The sequence below is a fragment of the Xyrauchen texanus genome, chromosome 7, assembly GCF_025860055.1.
Source record: "Xyrauchen texanus isolate HMW12.3.18 chromosome 7, RBS_HiC_50CHRs, whole genome shotgun sequence".
Classification (NCBI taxonomy): Eukaryota; Metazoa; Chordata; class Actinopteri; order Cypriniformes; family Catostomidae; genus Xyrauchen; species Xyrauchen texanus.
In genome coordinates this window covers 48,332,413-48,345,432 of record NC_068282.1, presented here as the reverse complement: position 1 = coordinate 48,345,432, position 13,020 = coordinate 48,332,413, and the positions used below count along the sequence as shown (strand labels likewise).

The following is a 13,020-nucleotide window of genomic DNA, read 5'->3' as shown; positions in this document are numbered from 1 at the left end:
TCCATCAGCATCAAAACATACAGTCACTGCTTGATGTGAATACAGTGTCCCTTTTCTGAAACAGTCCTTAATTCTTCAGTTTTACATGTTATTTTAACACGTTTATTGTACTCTTTGTTTTGTGTGAACTGCAGTGTTTCCCCTTGACTTTGATGAAGTCTAGTGCTGCTCACTTAGCTTATCAACAACATGGATAACATTAGTACTTCTCTGGTAGCTGCGAACGCTGTTCCAAACCTGACTTCTTAGAAAAGAGTAAGCAGAAGTTGTGTATCATATATTCACCTGAAAATTGGAAAGATTTCGCAGAGCTGGAATAGAGTGACGACAGAATGCAGTAACTGTCCTCCCACAATAAAGACATTTGTACTTTATTTTCTTACAACAAGGTTTTTCATTGAGAATCAAGTGTATGATTTACAATTTCATAAGTATTAGTCATTTGGAAACTGTAATTGACATTAGCAGGAAGATGTGGTGACAACTGAAAGTCATTGGGGTTTCAGTGTGCCTACATGAAGAAAAACTATTTGACATGAATAATAGTGCAACAATGCCATTATGTGTTCTTTTAGAAGAAAGTAAGAAACATAAGTGGTTGGTAACTAGGGATGTGCTACGGTGGTCGACTAATTCAGGGGTTTTCAAACTGGGTGTCTGGGGATCCCCAGTGGGCAGCAAGGGGTTGCTAGGACGTCCTTTGAAAATTTCAGAGATGGAAAATTGAAATTTGAAATTATTGCCATTTCAGTTTTTTTTTTATAAAATCTTTCTCTTTATGTTTATGCATTTAACATTACTCAGTTATTGTGTAGAAAAAAAAGATACACTGCACTGTCAATGTATTATGAAGTAGGCTAAATATTTTCCATATTATAAGGGATGCACCGATATGAATGTTTTGGCCGATACGAAACCGATTTGAACTAAGAAAAAACGAAATGCTTGTACTGAGATTTTGCTACTCATTTTGTCATCAGATCACTGCTTTACTTTGGAATTACTGTATGCTATAAAAATGTACAAATAGGTACAACATTTTTCAAACAATAAGTAATTTCCATTGAACATGGATTGAATCTGTTGAACACAGGACAGGCCAATTTAAGAGATCCACAATGAAAGATAAGATTGATATGAAAAAAAGGTCATTTTCCACTTCTAAAACATTTTTAGAACATTACAAATTCATTTTATGAATTATTATTATGCTTTTTTGGGGGATTTAATTTGTTTTGGTAGGTATTACACACAAAAATGATTATAAAGTTAATACAACACAATAAATGTATGTAATTAACTATAAATAAATAGTTTATGTAATTAACTATACATTTCATATCATCGTTTTTATAAGCACCAAACGGTGATATGAAATCCCAATCACTGTAATTTGCAGTTTATAACGATGGTTATAGCAAATGGTTTAATTTGTGAGATAAATAAGGTGCATCCCCACAGATAATATTTTAATAGTTTATTTTGGCTTTAGTACAATCACAACATAAAAGCTAATCATTTAGATTGTCTTTATAAAGTAGCATTTAAAAATGTCTATGCTCTTTTTACACACACATGTATACACTCACAATTTAGAAAGGGGTCCCTTGCCAGGTGATTGTCATATTTGGGTGTACTTATCATCAAAAAGTTTGAAAACGCCTGGACTAAACAACTGTCATTCAACAGAGCTTTTTTGTGTGATTATAGCTTGCTGTGCTTAACCGTGAATAACAGTCAGCACAGTAATCCCTCTGCAAGAAGTTTCGTCTCTTTAATGCTTTAAGTTTAGTCCATTTATGCACAGCTGCTGTTACAGCCATCAACAATACATTACAAGATGATCACTGTCGGATGTTAAATCCTCTGATGTGAGAAATGTTCCTGTATTTGTGAAGTGAAGTCTTTTGCTGCTTCTGTCTGACAGTACTGTTAGAAAGGTTAAACTTCTTGATATCGTGAGCTAGATGTGTACATGCAATATTATCTTGCAGTTTTGCGCTTTTGAATGTGCAGCAATGATCGCCCTGAAGCACTCCAGTTACATTGTAGTCATTCTGCATAGAGCTGTTCAGCCGTGACGTCGATTTGTTGGCGAACCCGGAAGTCTAAATCGCCATGGGTTCCCTCTGTATTTTCCTGTGGGATTTTATAATGGGATTTTGGCGAAATGCGCTCGTTGGATGTATATATGGTTGTATTTTTACCAGCTGAGAACAAAGTGCTAATAAAATGTGTAAAGGAGTCAAAACATCGGCAGGAATTCCTCCATTGCACACACACAAACAAAGATATGCTGTAAGGACGGCTGACATGCGGTTCCGATGCCTGTACCGAACATTAATGGGCAACCTATGATGAGAAGAACCAGGTATGCTTGAGGTCAGTATTAGGCAAATTACTTCCTGTTTTTGGTCCGTTTAGATGTCTTTGGTCCAAGTTGCATTCATATATCAATCGAACCGTACCAGAGTTCGTTTGGAAGCGGACCTAGACCCACTTTTCAGGCGGTATCGGTTCGCTTGTTTGGTGCGCACCAAGGTTTGGGTGACAGCGTTCACACTTGTTCAAATGAACCGCACTAACAGAGCAATAACACCAGAGTTCGTTTTAATCGAACGAAACCTGCCAAGTGTGAACACACCCTAAGTAAGTGTTAAGAACTGTAAGATTAATGGCCAATGTCTTTGAAGTTCATCCTGGATTAACTGCAGAAGTTCACATTGATGCAATTGTCCTTGTTAGTTGGCTGATGATGGCTTTTGTTGACAATTCATTGGTAGTCTATGTATTCCATTTCAAGAGTGTGGTCCATCAATAGACAAAGGTGATGCAGGCAGAGATGAGTGAGGTGCATCCAAGTTGAACCTGCAGGTCATTTCGGTGAGGTTCAGTGGGGTCCATCCTAACTCCAAGGTTTAGGCAGTGGCATATGAAGCATCCCATATCTTACAGTTGGAGTTGGCATCAATTCAGTGTCTGAAGTCAAAAGACTGAAGTGATGTCTGGCTGGCACCGGCTGTAGTTTGCCGTCATCTTTCAGTGACACGTAGCAGCGGAGTCTGACACCAAACAGGAACGGAGCTGGATCTGGCCGGCTCTGGTAACCTGAATCCCGAAAATGGTAAACATTACTTGACGATACATGGACATTTTGATCTACAAAAAAATTACACAGTCATTCCTCAAACGTGATAATAAAAAAAAGAAAACATAGGAAAATCTTGATGGTGAATTCTCTACAGGATTTTTGGACTACAAGCTGGACAGCTTTATTCAGGATGTGCATAAGAGGTTTTATGCTGCTTTGTATTGGAACTTTTCTTATTTCTTACTTTTCTTAAATAGTTTTGTGCAATAAAATGCTGTTATTGTTATTTATTATTAATTATTAAATATCCCTCTGAAATGCGTCAAATCGGGGTCACTTGACCATAGAAGAGCCTTATTATACATTATTATTATGGATGTCAATCGATTAAAATGTTTCAATTGAATTAATTACATGGTATGCCGATTAATTAATCGAATTAATGGCATATATAAATATTTCCTGAGAAAGCTGAATGCCAAAAAAAGCATTGTATTATGTTGACGCACAAGTGAAGCATTAAAAAAGACAATACAAAAAATATGCAATATATTGTTTATTCCCATATTATTGAACATAAGCCAGTCATTGGTCAACAGTTCACAGTAATCCATTTTGCAATTGATTTTGTCAGTAAGTCTGAGATTTATTTTTAGAGCTTTTCTAAGGACGCGTCATTGTACACATGTGTCAGATGGACGCATTTGGAGTGTTGCAATTTGACTGCATCATAAATATACCGTTTTTAGGTTGCTAGTTGGGCTTGTCAAGTTGGGCTAAACGTAGTTTATTACTTAGATCACGTCTTGAGATCCCTGCGTTCGGATTTGCACGCCATCAAGCTGTGTTTGTATGCAAAAACGTGTTCTTATCTTGTGCTGTCTGCTGATGGTGGTTTGTTCTCTGTATTCTCTGTTCTTTGTTTGGTCTCTGTGCTTGCTGCCCCCTGGAGAAAACAGGTGGTACTACAAGCTTGAATTGCTCTGATGTAAGGAATATTCCTTATTACGGTTCGGTGACATGATTCATTGCTTAAATTTTTTTTAAAGCGTTATTTTTTGTATTATTAATCATGATAATTTAACACGTTAAATCGACAGCCCTAATTAATATCCTTATCCATAACTGACTTGTCGATTTTGAAAATTGGTCATTTTGCACATCCGTATTGGTAACCTGAACCTTTGAAAGCAGTTTTTGAGTTAAAACCTTTTTTTCTTTCTATTTATTCTTTGTGTTGTTATGCCTTCTCTGAAATATTTTTCTGTTTAGGATGCCAGACAATCATTCTGCAATATTCAGTAGCTGAAGTTCATGTATTAAGGCCAGATATAATTCGTTTTTGTGCATTCCAGATTAGATTGCGCTCGGTCGACTGCATTGCCCTTTAAATTATACTCTTCTGACCACGAGCGAATATGAATGTGTTCGACACATGCCTACCACAACTGCTTTGTGAAACTCTTAGCACAGTAAATGGCAGCCGAATGCACTGACGATCTGCACAGACGAAGACTGTCCATGTGTCGAGAAAATCGGGATCACAAAATCTGTGTGCGGAGATGGTCAGCAGCATGGACCAAATTAAAACCATCGGCATATCGGTAATCAGCATGAATATGAAGAAAAAAAAATACATGTTTTTTTAGCGTTATCCCAAATGACACAGGATTTTACTACATAGTGTACCAGTGAGTGAAAAGGGTTAATTAAACACATTTGCAGAGAGACTTATTAACCTTTCACCATTGTTTGGGGGTCCTTCCTGATTGTGTAACATCCTGTCTGATAACGTGTCAAATAAAATTGCTCCAGAGTACCTGTTATCCCGGATGACATTGGCTGACTGCCAGTTTTGGGACAAAATGCTCCAAACATAACAATCAACTGGATGTCATATTTATTTAAATATTTAAATCTATTGTGGGCAACATTCATACAATAATGCCTGTGGCAGAGATTTTTAGGTTATATTTGATTTTTAACACTTTTATATTTGATTTGCATTTCACCATGAGGTCCGGACAGTTATCCGGTGTGACTATAATGACTCATAATTCTTAAAAGTTGTAAAACTCTCATTGCATGTTCATATAATTTGATAAACTGAGATTAATAGATTCAATAAATGTGTTAACATAATCATTTTCCTTATTTTTACTCCATAAAGGGGTTTGTAATATTTTTTAGTAGTACAAAATAACCTTTTTTCATATCAGTCGTCATGTTATCATATTCAGTTGTTTTTTTTTTTCTCTTTCATTGTGACTCAATTACAAATTTTGTTCGTATTGGTGCATCCCTAATAAATAGACGCTCCGCTGAAAAGGGTGCACTGTAAATGTTCTTTAGATAAGCTTTTAAGGTTGAACCAGTTTTGTAACAGCTACACTGAAACAGTCAGATGACTTCACATGATATATAGTCATCTTAATATAGTTTAGATAAACCGCTAACAGTTCAGAATGGAGTGCTGTTGACTTCTCTTGTTTTGGGTGAAACTGTTGTTGGTTTGTAAGTTGAAAATGTAGTATGGGTTTTATAAATGTATGTAACATTTATGTGATAGCGTGTGGGCATGTGTGTGTTTCGAGCCATTTATTGAAGACAGGCCTGCAGTCTAAAATGTGTGTATGCACGCAAGAGCAGGATAAAGATAAATTATTTAATTGCTCTCTAAATAGAAAATTAAGATCTCAAGTTATTAAAAGCACTGTGTTTGCTGGGCCTGCATTGCGGGATATAAACCTGTGTACTGGGGTCCATTTTGGAGAACAAGACCCCACTAATGCTTTTTCTACTTTTGACGAAAATGCAGCGCCAAATTCCACATATGTGGACGTCATGTTTATATAGGATGCTGACGTGCGAAAAATAAACAGATATTTTAAAGCGGCATATCAAACGAAACTTAAGAGTCAGATGAACAAACAGAGTAAGGAATGATTGCTATTTTTATTAATTACAAGATTAATAAATCAAATGCAACTTGATATTATTTTTGTATTTAACAGCAATTCTTTATATTTGAAAAGATGGATTTCATGAGTATCAGGTTATGATGTTTGAAGTGTTTATTTCATAAACTGTGATGGATTTAAATTTTTAAAAGCATATTGGGCTTATTAAGGACACGTGGGCTTAAATTGGCACACTTGCTTCCCTATAAGACCACCCTAAGTTTCACATTTGCAATCAAATAACATAAACATAAAATGACTGTTTAGATGAGAGATCAATCTTTGATTGAATACTCACTTTATTGGATGGCTGTTAACAATTATATAAGAAAACATGTCAAACTTCAGTTTGGGTGGGCTAAATTGGGTCACGTCCCCTATGCCAAAAAATGTTCTTGTCTCTGGATGATTACACCACTTCAAAATGTTTTACTTGTATCAAATATAAATATAGAAATGTATCAAAATGACTTTGAACTCAGAAAACATGTTAATCATAGGAGAGGTAATTGTGTTATTTGCATGATATTTTTATGTATTTTTGATGAACTCAAAACATCCAAACAAAAAAATGAGTGTCTCGTCATTGACCCACTTGCCACTGTTTTTGTTCTTAACATTACTTGGTTAATAATAATACATTTGTCCAGAGCCAGACAATGATGAACTTGTTGAACATGTTATTGCACTTTAAAAACAACTCATTCCGATGTGACATCATAGACTGGCATTAAAAGCGACCTCAGCCACAAACGACAGCGTCATAACATCTGTACTCAAGTTGTTTCACCCATGGACAACTCCTGTATTGTGCGTCTCATGACATCACCTAATGTTAAAGTCTTTAAATAACAGGAAATCCTGTCTGTTGGCTGATGTGACACTATGCACACAATCTACTGATATGTGTAATGATTTCAACTTCAGTGGAAAACCAAGCCTTTTGAGACATGTTTGCGATTATGTTTCGACATTCACAGACACTTTGAATAGTTAAGCAAATCCTCCACACTGTTTGTGTGTTACTGAGGGCATGAAAAACCTGTGCTGTAAAAGCAGATCCTCTTAATGTTCATTTATCACTAGCTAAAGTTGTAGTTTAATCATTCACAGTTTTGGCTGGAAATGAGTTGTGTTGGCATGATCTCGAGTACTTTTAATGGGTCACAACACCCCCTGTTTTGGCACAGATGAGCTCACCGCATTTTTAAATGAGGCACTCAAAGTGGGCGTGATCAATATCGGAGTGAGGGGAGAAGTGAACCCAACAACTCTCTGATCCAGGATTATTTTAATAATGCAGAACAACATCAAATATTCTCAGAATTGCTTGTAACAGAACGCACAAATACACTGTTTTGTAAGCTCACAATACTTTACTCACACTTGTAATTTACATCTGTAATTTAGTACGCAAATAAATGGCAATTTATGGGCTGCGAAGAGAAATCGGCCCACGTAGCAACTGGGCCAAAAGTTGTTGGGGGGGGGTCCCCTGTCCCCTGTCCCCTGTCCCCTGCTGTTATGTGGTCTGTTCTGCATAACGCGGCGGCTCATTTTAGCTTATCGCTGGCCATTCGGCCCTTTTCGTGGCCGACCCACCAGCCAGCTCTGTTCTCCCGATGGCCAGTCCGCCCCTGATTGTCCCCAAAGTGCGTCGGCCCACCAAGAAAATGCCCGGTATGCCAGATTACCAGTCCAGCCCTGCTTGTGTCACAGTACTATCAACTCTCTCAACTGACTGATGGCACTTGAGAGTTTGAAGCGCTGGTCACGTGCATGGCAACGACTCGCTTGTCAAAGGGTAAAGGCCACGCCTTCTCATGAATAATATCGAGAACACCCGTGAAGTAGATTTGATGAAATTCAATGGAGAGCCTACACCACGTACGTCACGACCTGTGACTTTGACTCAATGTTCATTTCAAGCCCGCAAGACGAAAATAGCCAGAAAAATCCATAAATGAACCCTTTTCCTCTTGAAATTATAAATAACGAATGTTGACATTCTCTGCCATTGTGTGCAAGACATATACTTGTTAACATCTCAAAAAACGTGTTGTAATGTTTCATGACCCTTTAAATATTTACTTTTGCACATCCCTGGAAAGATCCTGGTGTTTTCCTGCAGGCAGCTCACAGCTATATCCTCTCAATGCAAATACTCTCACATGTGTTCAAACTATTGTAGGTAATGGAAGTCTGTGTTTGTTCAGGCCTGCTCTAGACGGTCTGGTTCATCCATTTAAATGTGTTCTGGTACCAGTTTGATTGAATCAACTCTGTCTGGCTGCTAATAGCAGGCAGACAAGCTAATTAAACCATGGCACTAATGGGGATGTTTTGTTCAATGTGCTGTGTAATTTTTTCTATATTATGTTTTTTTTTTTTATCATATCTAACTATAAACAAGCCATTTATGTGTTTATTTACCCAACACTGTGGCTTTGTGGTGCCATCAAAACATTACTCTGATGGTTGAGTGGTCCGCCATCTATAGGCCCGGATATACTTCCAGAGAAGTTCTAGTTCGTTCAGCGGTAAAAAGAAGTTCTAATCAGCCGAGCAACGGTATACTGTTCCTGAACATAAAGATACCCGTCACACCGCTGTGGCCGGTGTTTAGAGGAGCATGTAAATATGAGGATGCTCAGTAAAACCTTAACGTATGTGACAATAAAATGTGTTATCGATAACTACGTTTCAATCCAAGGGTGTTTTTGTGACAAAAAGTGTAGCGCATCAAAACGTTTACCGGTATAGCTGATTGAAATGCAAATGATCTCTAAATAAGGGACATCTGAGAGGCGAAAGGTACACACATTTCTGTATGGAAACGGCTTAAGGGCATTTCTTTTGCGCTAAACCAAAACTTTTGCGACTAAAGTGTTGTTTTTTTTCTCTCCCCAATTTGGAACGGCCAATTCCCAATGCGCTCTTAGTCCTCGTGGTGGCGTAGTGACTTGTCTCAATCCTGGTGGCGGAGGACGAATCCCAGTTGCCTCTGCGTCTGAGGCCGTCAATCTGTGCATCTTATCACGTGGCTTGTTGAACGCATTACCGCGGAGACGTAGCGCGTGTGGAGGCTTCACACTATTCTCTGCGGAATCCACACAGCTTACCCCATGTGACTCTACCCTCCCTAGCAACCGGGACAATTTGGTTGCTTAGGAGACCTTACTGGAGTCACTCAGCACACCCTGGATTCAAACCCGCGACTCCAGGGTTGGTAGTCCGCATCAATACTCGCTGAGCTACCCAGGCCCCGACAAAGTGTTTTTTAAGCATGACATTCATATGAGGTCAGTGAAAAAAGCTGTTTTAAACACTCTGTGATGATTTAAAATAATATAAATGCAGTACAAAATTGTCATTTGTCTTGTTTACATTCGTAATTCATGGTGCTAATGCGCTAACATGCTATATGCCAGGGCTGTGCACAATTTAGAATGAACTCCCTTTCAATTCATGAGTTGGAATTTGAATTAAATTGGCCACGCCCCACAGGAAGTTAAGTTGGACTTTGTATTGGAATGATAGAAAGTGGAATTTACTGAATTGCAATTCAAAGAAATTCAACACAGCGTCATAACGCTACATATTAGTCTAAGACACATTTTGTGACAAATAGTTACCTTTATTGTTTTTACAAGTGTACCGATTTATTCTTTAATGGGTAGAATATTTTTTTTTACTTTTACACATAACGTTTCTCTCTCTAAAATAAATAAATAAAATTAACATTATTAACAAGATTTTGTTTTTACTGTACGGCATCAGAAATGGTCCACTACATTGTTTTCAGATATAAAAATAGATTCAAAATATTTAATATACTGAGCAAATTTGAGCATACCTGGAAAAGTGTTCTTCCACCATGAAAAAGTTAGTCAATATTGCAAACCCTAAACAACCGTAAAATTATTAACTTTACAGCTCAAATACATGAAGAATTAATTTAAGTACTTTTATGAAATTATAAGCTTCACATTTTAACCCTCCAATTCACTTCCATTCACTTCCATTGTAAGTGACTCAAGAGGTTTTTTTTGTTTGTTTTTTAAGAAAAAGAAGGACTGATATGAAATACATTTGTGGTAATCAACACTATGCCATAAATGCTTGTATTGAACCTGGAATATTCCTTTAAACTCTGTCAACCCTGGCTTTCCTCATTTACATGGTTTTAAACTGTTCAGTATCGTAATCATCTCATGATAAATTTCTAGAGACTGTCTATACTGATACTATTCTGAGATGCGGGTTGGTGCTGTTTTTGCGGCCCGAGGGGGACCTACAAAATATTAGGCAGGTGGTTTTAATGTTGTGGCTGATCTGTGTACGGTATTCATTTTATTTGTTCAAGTCTTAAAAAAGGTCTTAAATTTGATTTTAAAGTCTGTGCAGCAACCCTGCTGTTCTTTAACAGCGTTCACAGTTTTAAACTGTATGATTTTGTTCTTTTTCTCTGCAGCTTTGTTTTGTAACTGCACCTCACCACACTGTGAGAAGGATGGCCTCAAGTGTGAGACAAACGGGGCATGTGTGGCCTCCACATCTATCATTGATGGAGAGGAGCAGCATGTGCGAGACTGCATCCAGAAAGATAAGCTAATTCCACCAGGCCAGCCGTTCTACTGCCTCAGTGCTGAAGGACTGATGAACACACACTGCTGTTATACAGATTACTGCAACAGCATTGTCCTCAGAATACCAACCGGTGAGCGTCAATACATCATATGACCTATAACCAGTACCATACAAAACTATCAGCCAAAAGCGCAGTAGTCTGGTTCCGGAAGTACAAATCTCATTCTTTTTAAACCTTTATAACCTTTAAAGACAGACCTACCGTGAGGTCCCAGGTTGTAAATCTATGGTATATGCTTCTGTTAAAGCCATCAGTCCATGTTAATTCAAGTCCTGGTGAAGAACTACACTACCCATGGAAAGAAAGAAACACCAATCAGAGAGTTGCAGCCAATGACGCTTCAAGAATGATGCGATTGAGTCTGTGTTTTTGTAATTAAATTTCATTTCTAAACTTACAATCAACAACTTTAAATCAATAGTGTTATATGTTTCATTCCATTGTTTTTATTTCGATTAGACTACTTCATTCGAAATGCTTCATGGGATTGTAGTTCATTCCCTCATTAAAAGACCCCTTAAAATAAGAATTAGAAACCAAAATGGTTTGTCCATGTCTGTTTCCTTGAGGTATTCTATATTCTAGTGTACTGTTAAAATGGACATAATTTATCTCTCTCTTCTGCTAAAATTGACTAAAATATCGATCTGGCACACAGGGCGTCCAATAAATACTCTCTAGAATAAGAATCCCCCTAATACCACTTGCAAGCAACTAGCAAAGGATTTTGCAAGGCTGTGTTAAAGCTTTTTGTTGTATTTAAAGTTTTATTTTTTGTTTAAGCTTAAAGTAACAATTTCATGTAATTTTTATAAGGTAAATGTAAAAAATTTACCAAAACATTTGGGCAAATTAGGTTCAGAAAAGTAAAACTTGAGCTGAAAGGTGAGTAGTGTGCATCCCTAATTACAGAAAAAGGACAAGCCTTTTAACATGTCCTGACTTGTTCAATAGGAAATACAGGAAACACAGGAAAGAAATCAACTCATTAAAAGCTCACCATTTACACATACTGTGGAAAAATTGCCAAAAATTGGTCCCATTTAAAAAGAATATATATATATATATATATATATATATATATATATATATATATATATATATTTTTTTTTTTTTAATTTTCCTAACTTTGTAAGTATGCAATTCTGGTTCTGTTCACTCCATCTCCCTTCAAAAAGTCTACCACATGACCTTTAGGTGACTGTTTTGTGACGCAAATGTTTTCATGCCTTTTGTTATTTTATGTAAGATCAATGCAGTAGTGAAGGTTATCTGTGACAAGGTCAAATTCTAAGCTTTTAACCCTTCAAACTCAGATGTGGCCCATGAGAGAAAAATGTAATTGACAAAATATTAATAACTACAATCTTTTTCACCCAATTCCCAATGCACTTAAGTCCTCGGGGTCACGTAGTGATTCACCTCAATCTGGGTGGCGGAAGACAAATCCCAGCTGCCTCCGTCAATCCGCGCATCTTATCACGTGGCTTGTTGACCACGTTGCCACGGAGACATAGCACGTGTGGAGGCTTCACGCCACCCACCGCGGCATCCACACTCAACTCACCACGTGCCCCACCGAGCATGAATCACATTATAGCGATCACTAGAAGGTTACCCCATGTGACTCTACCCTCCCTTGCAACCGGGCCAATTAGGTTGCATGGGAGACCTGTCTGAAGTCACTCAGCACACCATGGATTCGAACTGGCGACTCCAGGGGTGATAGCCAGCGTCTTTACCACTGAGCTATCCAGGCCCTGGGTAATAACTACAGTCTTGACCAAAATACACTAAATATGCATGCATGTAGACAAGTGCTTTGAACTTTGCAGACAAATCAGAAGGGTTCAGGTGCAATAATTAATAAAAATAAATAAATTGCACTGGACATATTATTGCAATCAGTTAAAAACAACAAACTGATCAAATAGCAAATTAGGGGTGCACCTTAATCTGGCGATTTTCGTCTTAAATCCATGATCGGCTGATTGTGCCTCGATTCATAGCCGATCTTTTTTGCAGCACACATACTCTGCTACTCTAATGAATGAACGCTTGAAGCCCTGAAGCATACAGTGTGGCCACTGGAGGGTGAGTTGGTGGCAGTTCTAAGCATTCACGAATTTAAACGTTCAGAAATGCTGTAATTCAGATGAATATGCAGATTTGTTTTTAACGTGTAAGAATACAGGTATGAATATTAAGCTGGCCACTTTCTAGAGTCAATACGGTAGTGAGCACGGAGAAGATAAAGAGACTGCAAATGGGCTTAAAAATGAATTAAACAACAAATAAACATACGTACTGTATACCAA

At 37.6% G+C, this 13,020-nt stretch overlaps 1 protein-coding gene across 1 annotated transcript in view; it reads left to right on the top strand.

Moving 5' to 3' along the window:
• Window positions 1-13,020, top strand: part of LOC127646315 (activin receptor type-1B-like) — a 34,397-nt gene that overhangs the window by 5,471 nt on the left and 15,906 nt on the right. Inside the window, exon 2 of the mRNA XM_052129863.1 lies at window positions 10,526-10,771. Within this exon, the coding sequence (XP_051985823.1) occupies window positions 10,526-10,771 (246 nt within the window). The remainder of the gene's footprint in view (window positions 1-10,525; window positions 10,772-13,020) is intronic.